The 26,944-nt window shown below is 42.7% G+C and overlaps 2 protein-coding genes and 1 long non-coding RNA gene across 5 annotated transcripts; 2 read left to right on the top strand and 1 right to left on the bottom strand.

The window, feature by feature from the left end:
• Window positions 1–230: 230 nt before the first annotated feature.
• On the bottom strand, window positions 231–11,872 carry ccdc191 (coiled-coil domain containing 191). Its single transcript, XM_019866829.1, has 17 exons — window positions 11,540–11,872; window positions 10,818–10,856; window positions 10,482–10,617; window positions 10,274–10,408; window positions 9,835–10,013; window positions 9,301–9,479; window positions 8,236–8,380; window positions 7,981–8,171; window positions 6,672–6,891; window positions 5,214–5,536; window positions 5,045–5,130; window positions 4,281–4,363; window positions 4,119–4,208; window positions 3,569–3,712; window positions 2,519–2,671; window positions 1,345–1,499; window positions 231–965 (listed from the first exon to the last, which is right to left on the bottom strand). The coding sequence occupies exons 1-17, from the start codon at window positions 11,627–11,629 to the stop codon at window positions 824–826; spliced, it is 2,490 nt and encodes an 829-aa protein (XP_019722388.1). The 5' UTR covers window positions 11,630–11,872; the 3' UTR covers window positions 231–823.
• LOC109514046 (uncharacterized) lies at window positions 8,097–9,896 on the top strand. The gene is made up of 3 exons (XR_002167921.1): window positions 8,097–8,185; window positions 9,623–9,724; window positions 9,817–9,896. It is a non-coding gene; the product is annotated as an uncharacterized LOC109514046 (long non-coding RNA).
• On the top strand, window positions 9,981–23,631 carry qtrt2 (queuine tRNA-ribosyltransferase accessory subunit 2). Of its 3 annotated transcripts, none has more exons than XM_019866841.1 (9): window positions 9,981–9,999; window positions 12,260–12,481; window positions 12,568–12,623; window positions 13,700–13,776; window positions 14,144–14,353; window positions 16,066–16,265; window positions 18,087–18,256; window positions 21,346–21,430; window positions 22,186–23,631. In XM_019866841.1, exons 2-9 carry the CDS (start codon window positions 12,264–12,266, stop codon window positions 22,424–22,426), a joined length of 1,257 nt encoding a protein of 418 aa, XP_019722400.1. In that variant the 5' UTR covers window positions 9,981–9,999; window positions 12,260–12,263; the 3' UTR covers window positions 22,427–23,631. The 3 variants fall into 3 exon arrangements, with proteins under 3 accessions (XP_019722400.1, XP_019722398.1, XP_019722399.1); XM_019866840.1 differs by lacking the exon at window positions 9,981–9,999 and adding an exon at window positions 12,022–12,122; XM_019866839.1 differs by lacking the exon at window positions 9,981–9,999 and having other exon boundaries at window positions 12,021–12,481.
• The last annotated feature ends 3,313 nt before the right edge of the window (window positions 23,632–26,944 follow it).

Below are 26,944 nucleotides of genomic sequence, written 5' to 3'. Positions count from 1 at the left end.
TGTTAATTCTCATACGTTATAAATAAGAAATATTCTCAGCATTTTCTTGTTACCAAACCGCTTATGATTGTAACTTAAACAAGAGTTGAATCAACAGTTATTCTTGATTTCTTTTTCTGGTTTTAGTCATAACGGCCCTCCCAGGGAAACGGTAACGAAAATGTGGCCCCGCGACAAAAATTAGTTTGACAGCCCTGGTCTAGAGGATCAGCGTCAATTTCTGGCATGTGCACTACGTGCGGCCGCACAGGACTGCTTTGCAGCAATGGGCCACCCAAAAAAAAAAAAAAAAAAATGCTTTGTGAAATTATTTTCTCTTGCTTCATGTCAACTGATGGCATTCGTGTTGGGAATTTGCCACCCTTGTCGAGTTGGCCTCTTGAGAAGAGAAGCAGGGTGGCGGACTGAAAGAAAGAGCTCAATCATGAATGCACTGAATGATTAGGTGAACAAATCTTTTTAATGACCTGATTCGAGTACTTCGGTACAGATGAGAAAATTGCCATCACAGGGAGGTTACGAAACCGAATACTAATGATGAACATGCAACGCTATTGCTACATACCTCTTCCCTTATTTTTCAATGTGTTATTTATTTGAGAAAATAAGGACAGTGTTGCAAAGAATGTCATTTTTGACTAACTGGGGGGGTGGGACCGAAGACGTCTTGTTGTTTCACAATGGCTGATGAGTGACTGTTGTACATGACTCGGGCTGACTTTGTATGGCTTTAACGGTGTGTCCGTTCTTCATTTCTCAATAAATGATTGACGACGTGCCGTGTTTACGGACGCCTTTGTGAGTTGGTCCGCCGCCGGGCTTTTCACAGAGGCCGTGACCAAAAACTGGGCAGCACCTCATTCACTTTTCTGCAAAGTCTCTCGCGTCTTTCCTCGCGTTCCCTTTCCTTGCGCTCCAGACAAGGAAGCAGCCTCCAGGCCTGGAAGCATCGCCGGAGCGCCGCTCTGAAGTCAGACCAAAAAAAAAAAAAAAAAGATTTGAGATTGTTCATGTCTTTGTTAGTGAGCAAACTTAAAAAAAATAAAATAAAAAATACTTCCCCGCTTGTGTGGCCCCTCCCCCCCACTCCTTGCTAACTGCTAGTTTGCGTTATGCAAATGAATATCATCAAAATACATTGTTCTGATGGCACACCGCCAGCAGGAAAACATTGCGCATGCTTTCCGACCTAATTGACCGCGCAGACGCCGGAATCACAAGTGAACAAATGGCCTTTTTCATTCCAAACTCATTTATCATCATCTGGCAGCGGCGACACTTATTGCACTGCTGAATAACTGCAAACTTCACCGAGTTCCAGGTGAAAAGCGCGCTCTTCCAAACCTGTTGTCGTGCTCCTCTGCCATCTGCTGATGTTCCAGCGCCAGCCTCTTCTCCTGGATCACGTGGTCCCGCAGAGCCCGCAGGAACCTACTCAGCGTGTGGGCGCGACAGAAGACATCCGCCTGCGACTCCTGGAGGAGCCGCAGATCTTCCAGCTGCCACGAAGGTAGCAACATTGGATCATTGATAATTGGATGCTCCATTAGATGTTCTCCCACACACAGACATAAAAATGCTTACGAGGCGCATTCTTTATCCTCTGCGAAGACCCAATATTACTGAGAGCTACTTCTTGACTGCTGATTGGTGTGCTATGGGCCTGAGCCGCACTTGAAATAACAAATCTTCATAGATTAGGTTCTATTATATGTTGTTATTTGAGAAAAAAAATGGCTCAATCGACCACAAAAATTGGTTGACAAAAATTTCTGCCTTGAAATTGGGGGAGGGGCAATAACCCATTTAAGCGATTGAGTCATCGATAGGATATCCATCCATCCATTTTCTCATCCGCTTATTCTCACAAGGGTCTCGAGGTGCGCTGGAGCCTATCCCAGCTGTCTACAAGCAGTAGGCGGGGTACACCCTGAACCGGTCGCCAGCCAATCGCAGGGCACACATAGACGAACAATCACTCGCGCTCACAATCACACCAAGGGGACAATTTAGAGTGTTCCGTTACCCTGCCATGCATGTTTTTGGAATGTGGCAGGGAACCGCAGTACCCAGAGAAAACCCACGCAGGCTCGGGGACAACATGCAAACTCCACACAGGAAATCCGCAGCCGGAATCGAACCTGGCACCTCTGCACTGCAAGGCCGACATGCTAACCAGTTGCCCACCGTTCCGACTGACTTAAAATGACTCAAAATGGCCGCCGCAACATATCGGGGCTAGACTAGAACTGTGTTCATAACGTCTAACCGCCACTATCTGGCTTCACTTTATTACCATGCCTCATCGTCTTTAACGCTTTCCAATGTGGAGTAACGTGATAAAGGCTGGACTTGTATTAACCAGAAAGTCCCAAGCTGAGCTTCTTTTCTCACGTAGGGAACATAAGATGGAGTGCAGGCAGTGTGGGGATTAGTCACTGCCAGCGCATGGACCATAGCAATCCTGATCGAGTGCCTGCATGTTTGTGTATGTGTGTGTGTGTGTGTGTGTACACACTCTTTTCCAGTAGCTTAAGCTCCTTCGGAGTAGAAGTCTGTGGTGCAGTCGGTCAGCGCAAGCTTCCTTCTCAGACAGAGCTTCCCTCGTCAAGAGGCGCCATCGCAGAAGGCATCGCTTCAGGAGGGAGTCCGAGTGATGATTTTCGGCTCGCTGGCAGCCGGTAAAAAGGGGTCAAACAGAAACGATGCAAGGGTATGAACAAATGCTACTAATATCTTCCTGCACTTTTTTTTTTTTTTGCTTTTTTTTCATGAGCTTCACTCAAATATATGACACCAAAAGGGTATATTTCTTTCAAATATTGCTTTGAAATTTGCGATAGTCAGCACTTCTCCTTCGGCGAGGTAATCCATCCACTTCACATGTGTGGCATGTCGAAAATTATACCGGCACAGATTCTTTCTCCTGCCCACAATAAAAGGCCACTAAAATGTCCGACAAAGAAAATATTAAGAATTAATTTGGGATTATGAAAATTGTATCGATTTCAATACAATATTACTTTATTAAAATGGATACATTTAACGAAAAAAAAAGATAAATTGTTCAAAATGTAGGGGTTTTTTTTCTTTGTTTTTTGGCTGTCTGATTTCTCACCATTATCCGTTTATGACTTAGCATGAATAATAAAGACAGCTATGCATAATTGGGTATCAATAACAAGTCACTTCAAGTTGAAAATGTGATTGACGTTAGAATCGCGCGCAAACGGACGACCAAACGGGCTTTTTAGCCGTGAGGTGAGATAATCTCAATTGAGCCCCCGCACCAAACATGCGGTCTGCTTTTTGAAAAACAGATGCATCTCTTGTTTATCTTCCAGCTAACAAACATATACACACACGCACACACACGCAAGCAGGCCGCTGCATATGAATTTTATGTCCAACGAGGCGAGGATTTTATTATTCAAATATATGTCGTTTCTACCTAATTGGAACTTGGAGGTCAGAAATCCTCCGAAGTGCCTTGAAGTTAAAGTAACAAGTGGTTAGTGAGCTGCCAAACAAAAAAAAAAAAAAAAAAGAGGTGGGGGGGGGCAGGTACCTCTTCATTGGCCTGCTTGAGCTCTATGAGGCATTTCCATGGCGCCAGGCCTCGGCGACGTAGCACCTGTCTGTCGTAGTGGCGACGGGCCCGATCCAGGAGTTGCCGCTCTTGCTTCATTTGCTTCAGTTTCTCCTCTTCCTTCTACACAGCAAGGCAGCTGGGTGATGTTTCGGAAGAACGGAGAGTGGGATCGACGGGTAGGCCCATTAAGGGTGCCCCGAAGGTGCCAAAATGAAATGAAGTGACGTTTCCAACTGAGCGTGTCCTGCTGTGCGGTCGAATGAAGAATCGTGCCCTCAGCAGTTAAAAAAAAAAAATTGCATGGAGTCTCATTGCATGCAGCAAAATAATTGGAAGCTTTAGATGGGATGGGGGAAAATCTCATGTGGCCCCCTTCATTCCCTGACTTCAAACCTATTGAGAACCACATTTAGAGATCTTTAGCTAGTTCGTGTAGTTTTAGTTTGTAAGCTTGTTCTTTCACTCATTCATTAGTTTTTGTTTTGTTTTTGTAACGGCAATATCGTGAGTCCAGGAAGCATCTCACCATCCTGGCCAACCTTCTCTCGTGGAGCTTTTGGGCTTTCTCCACCTCCTCCTCCCTCAGCTTCCGCTCCTCGGCAGCCTTCATCTCCGCCTAAATGAAAAAAGTCGGCATCTTAACAAGAGGCATTGAACAGTCCATGTTCGACTCTTGCCTCCCTCTCACCTGTTTTTCCTCTTCCTTCACTCTCTTCAGTTCCTCCGTTTGCTTCTTTCGCTCGGCACGGACGCGGGCTCGCTCCTCCATGGCTGAGAATAAGATCATCAAGGTTATTCGAGTTAACAACAACTCATGAAATAACTAAACTGAAATTGTAAAAAAAAAAACATTTTGTGAATGAAATCAAATAAAAATGATTTTCATTCACAAAAATCCAATTTTAACCCTTTCATGCACCCTGTAACCTGATAACACGATGAGCTGTCCACTGTAGTGACCGCTGTCCCTGAAAGGGTTGAAGACATGATAACTAACCGAAACTCCGCCATCTTGCGTTTATCAAACCAAATTAGCGCAGCAAAAATGTCCTCTGTTTGGGGTTTGTTTTCAATGGATTTATTGTCTGTACAGAAGAGGGAACGTCAGTCACACAGTCGTTTCAAAATTGTAATCGTAAATGTAAAATACTCTATTTATTAAAAAAAAAAAGAAAAAAAAAGCTAATTAAAAACAGAACTAAACAGAAATAAAAATAAGCATTTTGGGGGTAAAAAATTTATTAAAACTAACAAATCCGCCCTAAAAATAGAATTAAAAAAAAAACAAAAAACAAAAGCGAAAATGAAATCAAAACAAATGATGATGTCAAATCCAAAGATACGATAACTTTGATGATAATCCGGATTTTTGTGTACATCCCATTGAGAAATATTGGCTGTAAAATGTGACCGTCATGCACTTTTTCCGAGCCGCGGTGTTAAAGGACTGACCTGAAATGATCGGGCACGTCGGTGGCTTTGGTTTTTGCCACGGGGGTGCATCAGGGCTATCAGGTTCTGCTGCTTCCGTCGGCTCTCTGCAACAATAGCAACTTAGTTTTTAAACCGGTCAGCCGGACGATTGACGACCCGCCGTAAAGAAAGAAAAAAAAAATCCCACCTTGGCTGTGGCATCTGTCTGGAGGCAGAAGTCTTGCGCGCCTCCAGCTGCCAAGCAGACATGACCTTCTCCCGCTTGAGCTTTGCAATCTCCTCCTGTTGCTCTTTGAGCTGCCTCCTCTGTTGCAGGATGATCTTCTTCTGGGCGGCGTGGCGGTTTTCGAAGCAGCTTCCGTGCGAGGTTTTTGTCTTTGGGTCAGTTGAATCATCGTCGGATTTGGGCTTGTCTGCTTCCTGGTCTCCTTGCTGGGCCTCCGTAGTGGCTTCCTTGAGGCGGCTGAAATGGACTCGAGTACGTGTCTTGACGGGCTTCCGGGGATCATCCTGCGGGTCAAGACAAAGAGGCTTACGTAAAAATATTTTCACAACTTTTATCGGGGGACTGAATTGGCTAAAAAAGGGATGGAGAATTGAAATGCAAGAGGGAGGCATAATTTTTCCACATTGGTACTTTCGGGGCCACATAGGACCACGCCCTTCCGAACCAGATGTATGAGCAAAATGCTGTTTTAAATATGGAAGAAATATATGTAATATATTTTATTTTTGATAATACATTTCCAAATGTATAAAAGATCCACTATCATAACGCAGTTAGAAATGGTTTAGAACATATACTGTATTTTTTTTCCCCCATTTATTTTTTTAATCAACTAACATTAAGTGCAAGAACTCATTGAAGTCCTGCATAACATATATTTTTTTCCTCCCCCCCGCAACATTTTTTTTCCCATATTTGGGATTTTTCTCGAGCCCCCTCATCCTTCTTATTTTTTTAAATCATACATTATATAACCTACATTGAATGCAGATTAGCATTTTTGGAAGTATTAGTTGGATTTATAAAATTAAATTTTCCTCAAATTAAAATGACGGATAATGTTTTTTTTAAATTACAAATAAAACTTTTTTTTTTCTTCAGTTAATGAAGTGTCACACGGGCCAAGCAGTTCACCATCACTGGTGTAAAATCGCTTGTTTTGTTTGCTCAATAAAACATTCAGAGTTGAAGTCACTGGAACTGCAGTACAGTACAACTATCAGCATGTACAGTATTCCTCCTCCATGACTTAATCGGCCGTCTGTACCCAAAGCCCCTCCGGCTCACAATCCACACAGATAACCGCCGCAAAACCTGATTATGAGCCCAACCTCCACACTGACCTCGACACCATCTAACTTCATCTCCCGCTCGCCGCTTCCTTCTGTCCCCCGAGCTCTGTTCTACTATCCTCCCACCTTCTATTTCATATCCCGGAGCCATATTTCCATCTGCTCCGTACCCCACCCTGCCCTCAATATACACATCTCACCTCATAAGCCGCTTTCACAGCTGAGGGGAAATTGTGTAGTTGACGCATTTGGGCCGTCCGCTGGAAGGTTAGAAGGTGCGTGCGTACTAACAGTGGATTTTATGGACAAAATGACATGACATGACAGCTATTTTGGGGGCGCGTACCTTTCCCGTGTTGTCTGGCGGGTCACTTGTGAGCGTGTCCGGGGGTTTGAACTGGCCCGTCGTGGCTGCGTCAATCAGAGCGGCCATCTTGCGCCGGGTCTCCTGCTGTTGGGCCAGCAGCTCGCGTTGGTCGCGTTCCTGCCGGCACCACAGCCGCCACTCGTGCAGGTATCGTCGTTGCAACCGCCTCCGGTCGCTTTCCTCGGCCAGCTGCCGTTGTCTGGAGGAAGGATACATCAACAAAAGTATTGGGACATTGAAAGGAACTGTGGAGTTGGTATCCCCAATTCTCTGCTCGAGTTGATTCTCCTGTGAGGTCAAAAGTACCATATTGGCCCGAATATAAGACGGTGTTTTCTGCATTGAAATAAGACTGAAAAACTGGGGGTCGTCTTATATTCAGGGTCTAGACGTTTTACCTATTCACGACGCTAGATGGCGCCAGATATCATTGAAGCGAATGCTGAACTTGACTCCCCAGGCCCAAGTGAACCCCTGTCACGAAGAATAAAATTAAAAATAGCGGTAGCACGAACAAGAAAAATAAAAAATTGCGGTAAGAAAGAAAAGAGAAGAAAATAATAGAAGAGATAACAGAAAATGGAGAAACGTAGCGACAATCTGGAGAAAAGTGGGTCGAAGATCGGCCAGGTTAACCGGCAGCTGAGGAGAAGTTATGATGTAATTTACATTTCAAAAACCAGAAGCCATTCATTTACGAATGTGATTGCACTTTAGTTTACATATTTAAATGTTCAGATATTAAGATTTGAATGAGGCAAAATAACATGCTTTTTCTCTCAAATATATTGTTAGAATCATTTGTTTCAGATGTACTGTAATTATTTTCTGTATAAAAATTTGGTGTTCAAAAAGTCTTTTTTCAAACTTGAGTCTTGAAAAAGAGGGGGTCGTCTAATAGTATTCATTGTATTGCATACATACATACATGTATGTATGTATGTATGTACATACATACAAAAAATAAAATGATGTGGAAGACAATTGTAAATAGCACTGCGACCTTATCCATATCTGTATTTATATTGCACTTAATTGAACGTGTTTGTTTTCTTTTCTTCTTTCTTCTTTCTACCCATTATCTTGCTGCTGTGGACTGTAAATTTCCCCAGTGTGGGACAAATAAAGGATATCTTAATACTTCGGTGACACCACTTACAACCTTTCTATTTAGACAGGGCTTTGTCGACATCTTGTGTCTTCTCGAGCGTTTTACAAAAAGCAAAAAAAAAAAATGAATCTGCTCCACAAATTTTTTTTGTGTTTTTTTTTTTTTTTTTTAATGTGCCTGTTTTCAGTGCGGAGCTCCTCCTCGGTCTTCGACACCTCCCGCTGATTCCTTCCCGCCCACATGACGGTCCGCCATGCTTGCCAGGCCCCGAGTTGCCTCTTCCAGTCGCACAGCGCCTTGGCCTTCCCCATACGCAGCCTCTGCTCCATCACCGCCGAGTACCAACGCGAGAAATGCCTCTGCAGACACTGCCACGCCAACGGTAAATATACCGCGAGCTCCATGAACACAAAGTCATCACCAATAACTAACCTTCAGGTTATGCAGATGAACAAAGATTTCAACTTTCTTTTCTTGGCGCTGTTGCGCGTTTTCTTCTGGCTGCTGCTGCTGCATTGTGAGAGATGAAGGAGCTGGCTGGATGCTTTTGGATGTCCATTGACCTTCCAGTCTATCCCTGTGAAAGCGACAATGTGTGGGCAAGTGAAGAAAAAGCAGCTCGATCGAATGCTAACATGCTAGCAGTTGGTATGCTAACATCTAACAAGTCGGGACTTTGCCAATTTTACATCTTTCCCAATAGTTGGGGACATTGTTAATTAATTTTTCTTGGTTGTCATAGCGGCGCGGGCACCCGCAGCGGCTCCTCTCTCTTCTGTGGTTGAGAGGAAAGAAATTTCATCTGTGCTGTATGTTGCACATAGAGCACATTTGACAATAAAGTTGACTTGAACTTGAATAAGGGCCGTTATGGGTGAAATTAATTTCACAATGCCTCGTAGTTCACATCTATACCGACATGGAGTGGGTCCTTGACTGATTTTTCCCTTTTTGTTTCCCTTCACAGCCACTTAATAACATGGCTGTGTGTCATTCGCTTTGAAATTACTTCCTGCAGGTTGCTGTCATTTCAAGGGTATTCTAATGGTTCGTCAAAAGTCAATTTGAAACTATTTTAACAATGTCACATGCCGTTCATTTACCCAAAGTGCCATGAAGACAGTGGCGGGGGGCCACTGCCCCACCCTCTGCACGTCCCTGCCGACTTGGCTTTATTTCTTATTTTACTGGACTTTTTTTTTTTTTTTAACTTTGCTACTTTAGTAATTTTGTTTTGTCTTATTTAATTTATTTGACTTCTTTTTGAGACTTTCAGATTTAGTTTAGTTTTACTTTTATTTTTACTTTTCTATTTTGTTTTGACTTTTTACTTGACTTGTTTTATTTTCTTGGTACATTTAATTGGACGTGTTTTACTTTATTTGACTTTTTTTTTTTTTTTTTTTTTACTTCAACTTAACGCGTGTGTTTTCTGGATTTCCTTTTTGTTTTGGAATCTCAGTTTTGCATTTCATTTTACTGCCGATACTGCCTTACCTATATCTGAGGCGCTGTTCCAGGGCTTTCCTCTCCTCCCTCTGCCGCCGCATCCTGACAATCTCCTGCTGCACCCTTTCCTGCTGCCTCCTCCTGGCCTCCTGCCTCTTCCTCTCCTCCTGCTCTCGCTCTCGCCTCATCTTGGCCTCCTCCTCGTTGAGGGCTCTGTTCTCACGCACCTTTTACACACACCGGAGGGACATTGCACTCGTGCTGTAGATATTGAATGTTTTGTACAATTGAATATTCTACCAAGTATCCCATTGGGGAAAAATAGATTTTGCATGATTAAACATATGTGTCTTATTTTTGTCCACTTCAGCTCGGCTTCTTCAAGTTCTACTCTATAGCTGTGACTTTTGAGTGGATATGGATTTAGAAGGCGGGGCCTGGCCTGGTGAGTGATCCCTGGTGTGAATCAAAGGTGGGGAATGTTCTTACAATTAGTCAGTAACAAATTGTGTTGATCAGCCTTTCCCAAATGCTTTAAGACACGCACCCCTTTCAACACAACAGATTCAGTTGGCGCTTTACCTGCCGGTGGCGCAGCTCCATGGTGACGACAGGGTCCGTGAAGGTCCTGTTGGTTCCGCCGCCGTCCGACACCAGCTTCTCCATCATCCCTCCATCCAACACTTTCTGCTTCTTCAGGTCTTGGAGAAAGTTGTCGACGGCACAGTGATCCTCTTCATCAGCCAGGTGGTGGTATAGATCTGTATCGGGTTCGCTCATGTCAAGCCCAGTGCCAAAAGTGTGCCTTACTTTTTTTTTTTTTTTTTCTTGGATGGCACCAGTAGACCCTTCCTAGTCCCTTTCCATTACTGATGGCCAGTAGTTTTACTCTATTTTAGTCATAAAGTTGACGCTTACATGCCAGTTTTGCCTCTTCACAGGGAGAGTACTTTTACTTTATTTCAATTTTATTACATTTTATCACACTGATCTCAGTTAAGAATGTTCGTGAGTGTTTTACCATCAAAGTTGTCGTAGTTGAATTCAGGGGGTGGCGGCGTGGCCGGGCTCCCCTTCTCACATGTCAGGCCATGTGTCTCCAAATCCAACTCGGGTTTCCACGTGTTGTCTAGCCAGTCTCCCAACAGGGTCTGAGCTGCGACACCCCACCGCATCATTAGCACAGCCCTCGTCACTTCTGTGGTGACTTTTTTTTTTTTAACCCCGACCTTCAGCGTAGGCCTCGTCATGATCTCTCAGCTGCTCCCAGCTCCGCAGGGCCATGGCCAAGCTTTTGCTTCCCGTCTGGGCTCTCCTGGGGAAGAAGACCTCAGACAGGGCGAATTCCGAGGCCTTCTCAACTCGCTGGCAAACGTGGAAAGTGAGAAAATAATGTTGGGAAAGTGGCCATCTGCAAGGCACGCTGAAATATATAGTCCAAATGCTTATAGATATGTAATAGCCTACAGCTCAATAAGCATCCCTTCAGGAGGAACGCTTGTTCCAGCAGTAAACAGATGCCGAGACATAACACGTAACCCAGCAGCCCAATAAGTGCTTCCCACCTTTCTCCAGTGATCGATGTCCTCTTTGTTTTCATGCTTCTGGAATAGAAGCAAAAACAAATCTAGTGTGGACGTGTTGAGACTTTGCAAGCAAGGACCAATAATCACTTCAGTAGCCTTTCAGACAGTAATTGTCACCAACATTTGACCAGCAAATTACATGATTTCATATACATTATTGTTTTTAATTAGAATTTGTAAGTTAAACTACTTGCAGCGGACAAGGGCCAAAGCGACAACAAATAGTGAATTTCTGCAAATAATTGACACTGCCCTAAAATTAATGAAGCTAGTATCAGCAAAACTTTCAACTAGTTGATTTCATTAGACTGATTAGCACGTTTTTCCAAATGTAGGTGTGAAGCCCAAAATGGGCTCCGGGTCCATTTACATACATCCGATTGCCAATTGTCAAAAGTTCAAAAAGCTGTAAACGATGGGTATAATATAGGTCTTGACCTGAAAAAGATTGCCTTCTTAACATTTTCAAAAAAGCTCACGAACACATTGGAGCAATATCGGCGGATTAGTTCCAGAGAAGCCTGAGCCTGTTTCCTTAAATCAGCAGATTAGCTGGAAAAATCATAAATGTCCAAATGTCACATTCATTCAATTTAATAATCCTTTAAGGCTTCCTTTTATAGATTAGAGAATGTATTGGGGAGGATTTAGGATAAAGAATGGTGTTCATATGCTATTTGTTTAGTATGGAGGACATATACCTTGGATGCTGATGGTTTTGCTCTGCCATTCTTGCCAGTGCTCTTCCTAATCTTGAACAAGTGAGGCTCAGGGCCGGGTAATGCGGCCATCTGTTATGAAGATGCAATAATTAATTAGATATTTATGCATTGTCTTTGAAATGCCATCGGTATCGTCCACAAAAGTCGAGTTCTAGACCTATTATCAAAAAAAACTCACAAAACAAATATCATCAAACACCTTGACAAAGGATTCTGGGTAATGTAGGTCTTTAATATTTTTTTGTGGCGACAGGAATTTATATTTGGACTATGTTTTCCACAATGCATTTGGGCGTTTAGGCGTCCCTCCGGTAACCGTGGCAACTCCGTAAGAATCACGAAATGTAAAAGGAATATATTTAAACGGAATAAATATCAAAGCAGTTCCAAATATTTCGGCGTAATGGCCACGGGAGAGTTTTGAGAACGTTAATAATGTTTGGTATGCCAGGCGAGTTGTTCAAGTCGCTTTATGATGACATCACAACTCTTCGCCTTCAAATTTCACGACAAAACAGTGAAAGTAGGCGATAATTCTAAGACGGCAGTATTTTTTTTTTCAGTAAGTCATCATATTTTTCCTCGCGTAAACATTCGGGGAGGTAATAATTACATTCCGTGACGAAAGAAGTGCGCAAAAGACCCCGGGCTACAAGCTAAATTCCTAATTCACGTGCTTCGCGAAACTTTGTTTATTAGCCGCATGGCTGTTGGTTGGATGAAGCTCGAGTTTTCTCGAGTTCTCCAGGGAGGTAGCCGCCTGGGTGTCCTGAAGGGGCTCGGCAGGACCGGGCAGCACTCCCTGGAGGTACCGGGCTGTCTGCTGTACAGTCGCTGCGGAACAGTGCCACACCTGACCCAGGATACGTTGCACAACCTGGATAAGCTTCCCTCTGTCACTCAGGTCTCACTGGACCATTTGTAAGCCCAGCACAAAAACATGATGTTATTTTTATTTCCCACATATTGTATCGTGAATGATATCATCTATCTGGATTTTCCTGCAGAGCAGAGCACCAGGAGGTGTTGGAGGAATTCAAGGAAGGATTTAAGAAGTTTTCAGGTATTTTGAGAGGGACATTGTTTGGTTGAAACAATCTTTTAATAGTTCACAAAGAAATATATGTGACTATTAAATGCTACTAATTCACCTGCGTATATGTACAGGTTTGAGTTGGCGACAGTATTTATTTTGAATTTTTTTCATGATTTCAAAGCTCTTGTCTAAAAGGGAGACGAAAACGAACTAGTGAACTAGTGGCATGAACTGTATGCCTGGTGTCAAGGAAACCCATGTCAACTGAGAGACAAGTTGTGTATGCTGGGGGGAAAAAAATCACATTTCAAAACTTCAAAATAAAGTAATCTGTTTGACTGATAATGAAAGTATAGTTTGAAGTTGTATTAAACTTGGACGTTTTTATTCATCTCACATAAATGCTCCTTAAAGTTGACAAAACCCTTTTGTCCTAAAGTTTCAAAGTGTCAAGGACAAGTCCAACCCTCTTGTGTCAACTGTGGGTTCTTATTTGACTCCGCATCAATCATGTCAGACTAATTACATCTGAAAACTCGCCACGTTGCTGTCCTGCCATAAAGCGATAACAAATGTCAAGGGTGAAAGATGAACTTGCTTCTGTCTCACAGTTTAAAAGGACAGTAAACCTAATTTTGACGGATAACTTGGAAATGCTGTCCTTTGAGTGGTCCGGTTTCTGAAAAATATCTTATAGCATGCCTTATAATCCAGTCCCAACTCTTTTGAAGCCAAACTTGCGACCTCGAACTCCTCCTCCTCAACCGTTTGAAACTATTCAAGTGGTTGACTTTTGTCGTAGGTGGAGTTACCATTGACGTGATTTGTCCTTGAATTTCTTGCCGAAGAGCCTATTGAGGAGCTTATATACTGTGTATTATTCATAGAAATGCCCTGGAATGGTGACCTCATTCAACAGTGTTTTCTGAACGTGTATGCGCTTGCGAGCAGTTGCCGCCTCCTGGAATTGTTCCAGTGTCATATGTTATAAGGACAACATGGGATTATTATTATGTTTCTGTGACAAATTCCGCAATCATTTGCCCCACTGTTTGTATTCATGAAGCAACCCTCCCCCACTCCTAACCTTTTATTCACCGCAGGTCTTCATGACACAGTTTTGTTTTGCACACTGAATGACCCTGCGACCCCAAGCCCCACTGGCTACACAACTAACAAGGTTAGACGGTCTCCTTTTCTTTTTCATTCGTTGCTCTGAGTCCATTTGTCTGGTTCAGGTTCTAATTTCTCCTTCATGGTTTTGGAGCAAATTTAAAGAGATGTCATCTAAAATATTTGTAACAGGAAAAAAAAGCAGGGTAAAAAGCCGCACATCAGTATTTATTCAGATCGGATTTGGGCAGCAACTGATTGTTTATCTGTCAATTCATTTTTTTCAATTAATTGATGAATTGGTTAAAAAATATTTTAAAAGTTCTTGCTCAAGTACTGACTACAACCACTCAGTTGGTACCGGGGTCTTTTTTTTCCCTCTGAAATGAACAGTGAGCCATTTCATGGGTGTCCTTTTTTTGACTGGCGTGTAGACGGTGTCCGTATGGGGAAGCGGCGGGCGCATCGAGCTGACGGCAGCCAAATTTATGGCCCTGCAGAAATTGCTGCAGCCCGACTGCTACGTGAGCATGGCCGACGGCGAAACCTGGCAGGACAACACCTCCCGCAAGAGGGTCCGCAAATCGGTGGAGCGGACCCTGGCTCACTTGGATGAGTGTCTGCTGGTGCACCAGGCGTCGCAGGTGCGGCCCAGTTCTAATATGAAAAGCTTTTCTCCCATCGGAAATAATGCAGCGTAAATTGAAAGAGCTTTTGGAGCTGTCCAGGCAGTGCGCTTTTACTTGCATAACTGTTAACTATTTTTAACAATATAGTATACTACATACCAGATAGGGATTGGGGAGTAGTGATCCCACACTCATTTTAAGGTATCGGGCACTCGTGGTGGCTGCCGATACCAGCCACTGATACTTAAGGCAAGCAAAAGTCTTGGCATCGTAAGTACTGGAAGCGCTCTACCCAAAACATCCCTTACACCACTGCACTACTTTATTCACTCTCTAGAGTCAGTCGCCGCACTATTATTAATTTAAATGTAGTAACATGAAATTATCAAACTGATATCATTCATCGAATCATACTTAATAAACGTAATTTATTTGTTGACACTTTTATGCTTTTCTTTCCGCCATATTGCCATGATTCTCGTGATGATAATAGGACGTCTATCAATTCATATTGTAAACGTAATGATCCTCGTGATAATGATCTTATTACTGTTATTATCGTCGTTTGCTATGACTGTCATTATAATGCTTTGACTGCATTTATTTGGTTACGCATTTGCTTGCGCTATTCCATTATCCTCATTATTGTGATGGACTATGATTATCTTTTTAGGATGGAGAAAAATAGAGAGAACGCGTCCTCATCATTATGAATTTTTGGTTGACCGCTGATGCTTATATATTTAATGTTGTGTTTGATTTTGTTTTGCTTTTCCCTCGCCGTAATTGACTGAGTTTGGCCGCTGCGATGTGGTCTTCGGTCCTTCTTTTCTTGTGCTGTCTTTATGGTTGCTTTGTTTGTCGCTTGAAGGCGAACGTCTTATAGTTTGTGTCGGGGAAGGAGGCACTGACGTGGGCTGAGAGTTCCTCCCGTGTACTCCTGTATGGCTGGCGCCGTCACATGCCTAGCTCTTTTTCACACTGTACGCACCAGCTTCGAAAAGACAAAACTTAGGGGGAAAAAAAAAACAACACAACAAAGTGAGTTTGACTGTGACTCACGCGAAAAATGGGCTCAAGTTGTAATATTGTGAGAAAATGATTTTGACCCAAAAAATAGTCACAAAAAAGTTTTGATCAAAAAGTAAACAATTTTGTAAGATTGCACACTTTTCCTTTGCTCTCTCTCTCTCGTGCCCTTCTCTGGTGCATCCCCAAAAAGACAAAGAACAAGCAAAGCACAGTGAACCATTTAGATCACAGGTGTCAAACTCAAGGCCCGGGGGCCAGATCTGGCCCACCACATCATTTTCTGTGGCCCGTGAAAGCAAATCAAACATGTCAACTGCCATGATGCTTGCTAAAATCTCGACCAAAATTTTAAATCTCATATTTAATAAATAAGAGACATAAGCATTTTCTTGTGACCAAACCCGTCATTACAGTAACATAAACAACAGTTGAATAAAGAGTTATCATTGACTTTTTAAAAATTTGGTTTCGGTCATAACGGCCCTCCAAGGGAAACGGTAACTAAAATGTGGCCCACAACAAAAATGAGTTTGACACCCCTGATTTAGATGCATTTTATATGCATTTTGCAATTTCTAATCAATATTGTCTTTAAATTATTATTGTTGACTTGATGAAGAATCCGAATTTCGTCCTGACAACGGAGCCGATTTCCAAAAGTATTTTTTGCTAAGCTCTTCCCCACCGGTCGCTAGGAGCTGGAGGGAGCGGCGCTCTTCGGGGTGGTGGAGGGCGGGGACGTCCCGGAGGAGAGGTCGCGCTCGGCCAGGGAGACGGCCAAGCGGCCCGTGGCGGGCTTCTGCCTGGACGGACTCCAGTCGGGTCGCCTGAACGGCGCCCTGAGGAGCCAGCTCATAGCCGCGGTCATCAAGGAGCTGCCTGAGGACAAACCCAGGTGAGCAACCAGCATCATAGAATTCCAATCCTAAATTAGTGGTTGGGGAGGCTTCTTATCAATGATTACCTGATTTTTACATGCTTAAAGCAAGTGATTCATGGCTCCTCCACTCACTGAATTAGCCTGCTTGACTGATGAATAATGAATGCGCTCCACTCGAGTCTCTCCACGGTCTTTGCAGCAGCATGGCTTGATTGACAGCTCCACAATACAATTCGTCTGTCACTTCCTGACGTCCAAAACCAGTAGGTTGGGCGAGTTAACGTCCGGGTTGATTTGGTCAATTGTTTGACATGATTTCTTTGAATATGTGCATTTCGAGAGAACAAGGATGTTTTGCTCCTTCCACGAGTGCGCGTATACCGTGTTAATAATGTAAATGATAGTTTCTGGAGTGCTCCAAATCACCCCCCCCGCCTTCCCCCTCCTCTCACGCAATTGGCCTGACGTTTACATGCCCACGTACACGACGTCAACGTGTCTGCATAACGAACCCGAACTAAAGAGGTCTTCACATAAGCCCCATCTGTTCCATTTCTGTTCCAAGGGGGTTTTCAGGAATATGAAATCAGCTGAGTTTTTTTTCTTTTTAATACAATGAAGTAAGAGAGACCCCTCGGGAGCTTCAGAGAGTTACCTGCGCTATACGACGAGAGCGCAGCGTCTCCCTCGAATGCTAAATTGGCCTCGACCTTGACGCCTGCAGCCCGTTATCTGCCAGGCCAGAGAGAGAGCGAGAGCACAGAATGCACTTGTGCTGACAGATTACAGAGAAGTGCTGCTCATGTGTTTATATGCAACGTGTGTGATTTTTTTTTTTTTTTTTGTGTGCGGTGGGGGGAGAAGAAAAAAAATAAAAGTGGAAATATCACCAGGAAAAAAAAAGAAATTTATTAAAGTGGAAATATTGCCAGGGAAAAAAATAAATTTGTATCTACAACAATTAAAGTTGCAATATTACAACAGTCAAGTCATAATTGTAAGCAACAAAAATCTAGTGTCCATTATCGGGAGAGTATGTAATTTTTTTGAGAATTAAGTCACAATTTGACAAGTGTAAAGTCAGAATTAAAAAGCTTAAAGGAATGCCTCGGTTAGGCTGAGGAGCGTCAGCGAGCTTTTTGTTGAGGAGAAAAATAATAGCTGTCAAATGTTGACTTACAACTAATATCACAAGCTAAATTTGTAATTTGTGAAAAATGTTTTTGCATGATACAATATGACTGCAAAGAGAAGAAAATTGGAATTTTGCCAGACAAAATCTGAGTGAATTTTGAAAATTGAGATGAAATCTTACTGAGTTGTTTTTGAATGACAAAATACTATTTCCAAAAAAATTAGACTTAAACAGAATAAATTTGAAAATTTAAAAATTCATATTTTTATGGATTAGGATTGATTTAAAATGTAATTAGGAATTAATGAGTTGTTAATTGGAGGTGAAAAAGGAAGTTGTAAAATTTAAAAAAAAGTTATTTTATGAGAATAAATTCTGAATTTGTTTAAAAAAACTATTCAATAATTTTATAAGAAATAAAAAAAAAATATTTTTTTTTCTACAAAAATAGAAAAGTAGAAATATTACAAGAGAAAAATTCTTCACAGGGATAAAATTGGAATTTTGCAAGCGTCTTTATTTTCAAAATAAAGACGCAATCGTAGGAAAAAGGAGAATAAAGCTGTAATATTCTGCAAAAATGCTCATGATTTAACCAGAAGGCGTTATTATGTAGTAAAAGTAAAAAAAAAAAAAAAACAGCTGTTTTATGCCCCGTGTCGCTAGTTGCTGTTGATGGTGATTGTCGGCTGCACTTGTAGGCTTCTGCAGGGTGTGGGTCGACCAGACGAGGTGCTGGCGTGCGTGGAGGCCGGCGTGGACCTGTTTGAGGGCTTCTTCCCCTTCCTGGTCACTGAGCGAGGCTGTGCCCTCTGCTTCCGCTTCGACACGGCAATCGACCCGGAGAGCGGCGATGGGACGCCCCCTTCAGGTGGGAGGACTTTTTCCTTTTGTAGGATATATTTTCCATATTCCATACGATATTATCACGATATGAACCTCACGATGTGATAATGATCATAATATTGTGAGGAAGCTGGCGATCTTAAAAACAAGCTCATGATACCAGCGCACACATTGTGAATCGGGTCAATCTGCAAAGGAACTCAAAACGTGTTACGTTCCCCTTTATCTGACGATTGGCGTGGATCTTAGGTGGCCAAAACTTTTGATATATTTGTGTTCTGTTTGATTACGTGAATACGATACGTTACAACAATACTAGATTCCATATCATAACAACTTTTTTTGAAATGTTTCATATACGTTGTCCTTGTGGATCTTGAGCTTTTATTTTTACTTTGTAAAAAAGCTCTTAAAAAAAAAAAAAGCAACTTCGCACTTCTGTCTTGAACACTCCGGTTTTATCTGGTTAAAGCCAGATAGATTTTTTTTATTTTTTATGCAAGCACGTCTGTCACGCTGCGGAGTCCACATTTTACTGGCAAAATTACCCTTTTGTTTCCCTTCGGCGGTGTGACCTGCTTCACTAAAATATCAACCTCACACACACACACACACACACACACACACACACACAAAACCATATGCATCCACTGGATCTAAAATGGAGGACAAAAGGTTAAAAGCAAATTGGTGACATTTGTACCATTGCGGTTCTCTCAATCCTCCTTTTGATTCGTTTTTTTTCCCACCAGAAAGCGTGATAAAGCAAGTCAACCTCAAAGGAGATCAGATCGCGGCGTCTGCCCCATGACTCCTTGTCAGTCGGCTCACATTTGACTTCCAATGACTTAACTGCCAGTATGCAAGACATCGGTTCACGAGTCGGCCATTATGCCTAGAATAACGGTAAACAATATTAGCAGCACACTCAGCTCGCTAATATTTTCATGTGTACGATAGCATGTATGACCCAAGGACATTAAGGTTGCGACTTGCTTCTTTTTCTGGCCTGGTTGATGAAACTATCTCACAAGATGAATCAATAATCATGCCAAAATTTGTATAATATAAAAGTAGCCTATATTGGTCACGTAGGCATAAAAAGCAGGATTACAGCAGATCAACTGTTTAGGTAACACACCTCTTCTGATGTTGCTGGTCGCCATTGAATTTACAGAGATCCGCCATGTTCATGAGCCTCGACATTGTTTTGAGACACGCTAATCTCATCCAAAAGAGAACGCTGCCATAGGAACGCCATAGTTAGTTTTTTATATATGTTGGCCAAGACTTTCCTCCACTGGTTACCATAGAGACCCCCCCCCAACTCAAAAAAAAAAAAACTGCACTCCTTGTTAGGATCGCCGTCAATGGCGTTCAAAGAGTTGGATCAACGCAAAGTTCCGCAGCCCAAAGCCCCAATGTCATCCTCTCATTTAAAAGTAATTGGAGGGAAAAGGAAATTCAGCGGTGGAAGTAAAGCAATGATGCCTAGTTACCGTTGTCCACTGAAGTGAGAAAGCTTAAGAGTTATGACAAGGTCCCGAGCCTTTTCATTGAGAGAAAAAAAAAAAAGTTGCGTTAAACTCGCCCAACGTGAGAGTCATGTCAAGATGGTGCTAATCGATTCCGCACTGGCAAACGTAATGGAGGTGAGAGCAGACCGGCCGGTGTTCAAAATGAATTCCCAGTCCCCCTTCAACCAATTACAAGCAACCCCGCCAGAGGCCTCGGGGTACGGGTCCTGTTTGACACAGCGGAGCGTATGGTAATGGGGCCCCTGCTCGCTCTCCACCGCCGTAACTTCTCTTTTCATCATCGGGGCCCGCTCACTCACCGTCGCTCTCGGGGTCATTGCTCTTTGACGGAGCGTTGTCGTCAGTGCTGTTCGATACCGTCAGATTTGCTATAAGTCCAAGCGCACCGAGGAGAAATGAAAGTTCAAGGTATAGTAACGGTACAGTGTTGATGAAGCAAAAAAATACAATTCGAAAGCCGCATGAGTCAGCATCTCTTGACTCCCGGTCAAACGAAATAGCGCTGCTGCTCCTTAAAATCAGTTTGGAATACATGGTTGTATCAAAAGGTGCTTTCAATTATTAACCTCTGGCTTTAAATTGCACCGAACAGACAAAACGGAAGAAAAAGCACGTCAAGCTTTCTTGGCCTGAATTGATACTGCAGAACCGAGTGCTCCATTTGCATTTAATTCTTAGATATGGTGTACAGCGGAAATTTGTGCTTTTATGGTCAGGGATGCCCCCCCGCCCCCAAAAAATCTCAAATGAGTGCAATGACAACACGCAAGTAAACAAATAATAGAAATATCCCAGTCATGCACCTCGACAGCAAAACCAAAAAAAAAAAATCTGAATTGTCGCTTAAAGCACTCAGCCGGTAATCTGGTGCGCTCTTGTCTTGAACGCATCAGCTCCATTTCAAACAAACAGAACGCGTTGCCCGCCGTTCTTTTTTCACCACTTTGCCTGCGACAGATAAAACGAATCGAGCAGCTATCGGCTGCATCTGTGTAATCCGTATCGACACCATCTGGCAGCGCCATTTTCAGCTACATGTCACGTAATGAATAAATAATGGTGACAAAAATACCGGTAAGTGAAATAATACGCTTCTAAAAATAAACTCCTCACCCCTAATAAAGACGTGAATGCTCAGGTGTGATTCATGAGGCATTTGTTTTTTTCAAATAAAGTTTTTACACAGTGGGTTAAACAAATGCGACCCTCTTTACTTGTTTATTTGTACAATTTATTAACGCCTTAAACCAACAGCCGCATTCTCCTCTCCATAGTGCAGTCAATAAAGGTCCCCTGCTACTATGCAAGTACTTTATTAAGTGCAAAATAAAATCATCGCCTCCATTAAATGAACCCAACGCACGCCTTTGCTTGTCTGAACTCGATTACCAACAAGTAATTTCGTTCTATGAGCTGTTGAGGCCATGTCGCGTAATAGGGGTCAAACGATGTTATGTTTTGGCATTTCCTTGTCACCGCCGGCGCTGACAGAGAGGGGGGGGTCGTGCTTCTGCGGATGTGCTCGGAAATGAGCTGATGATGAGGATTAATGAGGGGTCTGCTTTTGTTTGGGTAGAAAGCACAGCAGAACCGAATGGAGATCACCATCCTGATGACCCGACTCGCATGACCTCCTTCGAGATGGATCTCAAAGACAAAAGGTAAGACCAAGCAGGGGTACTTGTACCTTCCATATTTAGGACAGGACAAAGGAAAAAAAAAATCAACAAGCGTGTGGTTGTTGGTCTCATCGTGTGCAGTGTATGCGACTTGACCAACGCAACACACCACATATAGAGCGGTCTCTTCACTGAAAGGCAGCTCTCCACCGCAAACCGGATGTCTGTTGTAGTACCAAGACTGACCTGTGAGGGGCATCATAGTATCTCAAGGCATCCAGACTGCCAGAAAATATATAGAAGAAGAGTGGTAGATTTCCGCCTTGCCCATTTTCTGAGCAACCTGAGGAGGGAAAAAAAAAGACTCTTGCCACATCGCACACGAAATGCAAACTGCTCAGGATGATCGTTTCGAGAAATCTGTTACTTTAGTTTTTCCTGACTTTGACTGTAAATGGGTTTGAAAAAAAAAAACAAACAAACAATATTGGTATGTGTGTTATCCCGCTTTAACTATAGTGCAGGTTTAGCATTTACAATCATCTGCTCGGAGCAGATTAGGGAGGAAAAAAAAAATCACTCCCAACACATCCCATGCTATAAAATAATCACCCAGGATGATCTTTTCAAGACATCCACCAAAACTTCCCTTTGCTGACTTTGATCGGAAACTGGAACGAATGCTTCAAATGAATTAGTGCCTCCTGAATTGGCTATCGTGCCATTTCACGTCCCAGCCACAACCCGCCCATGGCTCCGTTGTCCCAAGTGATTTACTGTCTCCGCGGACTGTCCAGGTACCGAGACGACTTCCGGCCCCTGGTGGAGGGGTGTGGCTGCTACTGCTGCCAGAACCACAAGAGAGCGTACGTGCACCACCTGCTGGCCACCAATGAGCTGCTGGCAGGGGTTCTGCTCACGCTCCACAACACGGCGCACTATCTGGCCTTCTTCGCGGCCCTCCGAGAAGCCCTGGCTGCCGATAAAGTGGACTTCTTGAAAAGGCGGGTCCTCGGTCAGACGGAAACAAGTACCTAAGGATGGAATGGAATCAAATGGAAGAGATAGATTGAGCCCGGAGGAGAGGTTTGTGTGAACAATCAACCCGGGCTCTTTTTGTCACGGATCAGCAGATTGACTCTGCCTCCATATGGAGGCAATCAAAAAGTTAAGGCTAGGTTATCTTCTTTCTTCTTGCTGGCGTCCCCGGCAAGTACCGCAACTTTGTCCACATGCTCTCCATGACGTCTTTTGTTTTTGTTTTTTTTTTTTTTGCAGTGTACGGTATTGATCGCATTTGTACAAATGGTGGGGATTACTATCGATTGCCCTCGCCTCTTGCACTGTACGGTACATGGAAGGTGAATCATGTCTTGGAATCAAAGTTTGCCCCAGTGGCCCCTCTCCTTAAAAATTGAATTTGTTGCGTTATCACAAAATCGATAAGATAAGAAAACGTTTATTTGTCTCACAATGGAGAAATTCGCAAATTCGAAATTGCATTCATCTCTTCTAACACCCCAAAACCCAACACAGTCTTCTTTGTTGATAACATAACACACCATATTATTGTACAAAAAAAAAAAAACTTACTGTAATAACACGACGATTAATTATTGTGCAGTTCTTGTTATGCGGCCCTTGGCCACTTGGGGGCAGTATATTACAGACAGGGTTACCTATGGTGACGGTCACTCAGTGAGAAGCAGTCATATTTGTCGTTTTTCACAGAGGATAAATAATACATGTGCGTCAATACAAGGTTTGAAATATAAAAAAAAATGTTTTTGTTTTTCTTTTTTGGTCCCTTGCGTCAGCAGCATTTTCTGCAATTTTTTTCAGCACATCAAGCGTGAATGGTGATTTTTCGTTGGCCCTTGGGGTTGGACTCGGCACCGTTCTAGCTTGTTATCAGGCCAGTAAAAAAAATTTCCATGAGAATTTGTTACAAAATGGGTCAAACTTTGATTTATGTTGTCGGTGTCGTGGTTGACATTACAAAACCGTAATTGTTTTGTCATGCTTTTGTTCTTGTTCATCCGCAACAAAATTTAGATGCTAGCTGCTCTTGTGGCTCTCAACCGATGTGTTCAAAATGTACTGGACAGTCCACAATCTGTGTATGCCTGGTGACATCCAAATATGCGTCATTATTATTATTATTATTATTTTTTTTTTATAATTGAGAAATGTTTGACCTTTTCTCAACGTGCACAATCAATAAAGCATGAAGTGTCATACTCTTCGAGCCCGGAGGGCCTCAACTGAGCACCTTTCTGGTTTGTTCGATTTCTATGAAACAGACGTGGGACAAGGACAAAGCCATCAAATGTTGGTATGATTCGTATGTGGTTAAGCAATTTTTTTTTTTTTTTTTGGGAGACTTTTCCCTTAATTTCGCCGTCATAAATGAATGAATCATACACTCCAATTATGATTAAAAGCTCATCTCCCCATTTTTTTTCGGTAGCCTATTTTGATTATTTAATGACGGACGGACACACCACATTTTGTAATGTTTAGACCTTGCACAATTGTCTGCTTTCACGGTTTGTTTTTGAATGTCTTGATGTGTGGCGTGGGCAGATGTGAGTGTGTGTAGGTCGCCAGTCTGTCATTGTTTTGTTTGCATTGAAACGACTCCACCCCACCAGGCCCCACCCCTGAAAGGCATATTTATTTACACAGGTACTGCTGTACATATAATATTTTCTCTTCCTTTTTTGTGTTCAGTTACGATTAAAATCTGAACAAATTTTAAAATAATGTTTCTCTTGATCTCAGATTTTTACCAGGCTCTGGAGGGCGAGTCTATTTCCTTTTTCCATAGCTGCAAGCTGCAATTGATGTGGTTTATCCGATGCTTCGGAGTTTATCCTTTTTTTTTTTTTTTTTTGAGGAGGCCCATTTATAATTTTTTTATTTTTTTAAAAATCATCCCTCGACGCATTATCCAAGTTGTGCGTCACAGCTGGTATGGCCAGTTAGATACAGTGTGGTCATCCAGCCTGCATACTGAGTGCCGTTGTCCTTTCTCTTCTGCAAAGAAATCGGCAACATGTTACCTCATGCTCTTGATTTATTGTTTCCCCCCCTACACGCCTTCCGTCTTCCTTACAGTGTAATTTGTTCCCTGAATGTTTCCAGCGCCTCATTTAGGGTTCAAGCTGACTCGGTGCCATTTTGAAATAGTAGACATTTCCCGCAAGAGGAGTGTAGGGCACCCGTCGGGTTTATATTTTATCGTATTTTATATACATACTGTATTTTTATGACCATACGCGGCACCGTATAAAAAGGCGGAGTGTCAGTTATGGGCACTATTTCTATATTTAACATGTACACAAGACGAGTTGTGTTATTGTATGTATATAGCGGGTCAAGAGTACTGTAGTCTCAAAGTGCTGGCCGGTGCATGATGTCAATGGGATGGGCCTTGCCAGTGGCTGACGACAGTTCCAAAATTAGCCGGGATAGGCTGACCCTATTGAGGTCAGCCGCTATGGAAAATGGATGAATGAATGTTTTTTATCTTCGGCGTGCGTGCCCGGGTGCGTGAGAGAGACAAAGTACAACAGCAAGCACTGAGGAAACATGTTGGAATGAGGTCATGCGCTGCGGCCAAAAGTTTCCCTGGTTTTGCATGGCGCCTTGTCCAGAACATGCTGCCTCGTCTGGGGAATTTTGTTGAAAATGTGAAACTAATTTCAGACACAACGAGTGCATGAAAGGGTTTCTGTTGACACCCCTCCCGCCCTGCCTCGTGAAGCTGTGTTGCCTCGTAGGTGGGCTTAGAGGTTGAAGTTGAGGGAAAGGTCAGCGGTGTTGTCTCTAGCAAGACACGAGACAGATGAAAAGGCCGTGAGCATTTGGCCTTTTTGTTGATGAGAATCGTCTTTCTGGAATGAGTGCGGCTAAAGTGGGGTGCACAAACCAATTTGTAACATCAGATTTTGAAAATCTATGATACTGGATAACTGGGATATCAACAGAATGCCATTTACAAGATAAAAGCAAACTCGCTTCGTCAAAATGAACTGATATCTTCTGTATGGTATCATGATACACCTGATACATTGCTGTTATGTTGATAATGGGATGTATCATAGACACCGTTGTGATATCGTTTCACAGTGCGATGGATTATGTTATCGATCTGGTGCCGTTGTGTTGATTGTATCCTGATATTGTGATATCAACGGATGACCATAGCCGATACGATAGGAAAACTTTGATTTCAATGATATGATAGCACAGTACTGCCAATACCTCAAAATACCCCCGATATCCTCACAAGACCATGTATTCTACATAATTATCAGTATGATATCGCTGTTATATCATTGCTATTATGATGTATCAGGATTTTGTTGATATGATTGTCATCGGCGATGCGCTATGCAAATCCATTGTTGACTACAATATTGTGAAACTGTTGTGTTATTGTTTGCTTTGGATTGTGATATTTTTAATTATTTGGTGGTATCGTGATTATGGTCATAATGATGTGATGTTCTCATAGATAGTGTGACATTGATTGAAATATCACAGTAGCATATCACGAGTTGCCATGTTGTCCGCTGCGTCATGGAATTCTCCCTGCAAACAAGCAGCTTTAAAAAAAAGAAAAAAAGAAAAAATCTTGTAATGATGGTTTCCAAGAGCCTATCAGTCAACCGTAGCATCATCAACAATGCGGCTGACATCAATAGAGCGTGATTGCAGGGTGTGGAGAGCGTTGATGAGTTAGGACCTATCTGATGAAACTGCAAAGATACTCTGGGAAAAACATTGCTGCTTCCTGCCAGTGATGATTCAACTAGAGGAAAGTATACACCAGAGGAAAGTGGCGTTAAATAAAGCTGGGGAAAATAGCTGCAGATTATCAAGCTTCTTTGACAAAACATCGAGCAGATTGGTTGGAGTCCATTGATTTTTCTTCGTTTCTGTCTTTTCAGTTGTCGAGCCTCATTATGCAAATGACAGCAGCTCCGATTGGTCTGCTTATCTGAGAGTGACAATTCACCTGTTGGATTCACATTGGGAAGATGGTCGACAGACGGTTTTGTTGTGATATTGTGATGGACGGTGTCCTGATGACTTCAGAGATACTGTGATGGGTCATTCGTGATGCCGTTGCACTTTTATTGTCGACACCATTGCTACGATATCATTAATATTGTGACATATCAATATGGTATTCTGGTGTATCCTATATGGTATCACGATAATATTGATATTGAGCCGAGGAATTCTCTACCGCTTTGCTCCTGTTCCCTTGTCTCCTTAAGCCAGAAAGTAATCCCATATCACCATCTCTTCACCTCATCCAGAGGGGAATGTTTTGATATTTAATCTTGGTGATGGAGTCAAACTCTGCTGTCAGCACAGTCGTGCTTTGGCCTTGCTGATGAAAAGGCTGCCGAGAAAGCAGCAGTATATGAAGAACACACGAAGCCCGCCTCCGCAACCCCCGCCCCCCATCCCTCCCACTTTGCATCTGTTTTCAAATACACGCAGCTCCGTGTTCATTTCAGATGTATAGCATGGACCTCG

Source organism: Hippocampus comes, unplaced genomic scaffold (genome assembly GCF_001891065.2).
Source record: "Hippocampus comes isolate QL1 unplaced genomic scaffold, H_comes_QL1_v1.1 scaffold181, whole genome shotgun sequence".
NCBI classification, from domain to species: domain Eukaryota; kingdom Metazoa; phylum Chordata; class Actinopteri; order Syngnathiformes; family Syngnathidae; genus Hippocampus; species Hippocampus comes.
The sequence above is the reverse complement of the archived record's forward strand: the minus strand, read 5'-3'. Positions and strand labels throughout refer to the sequence as shown.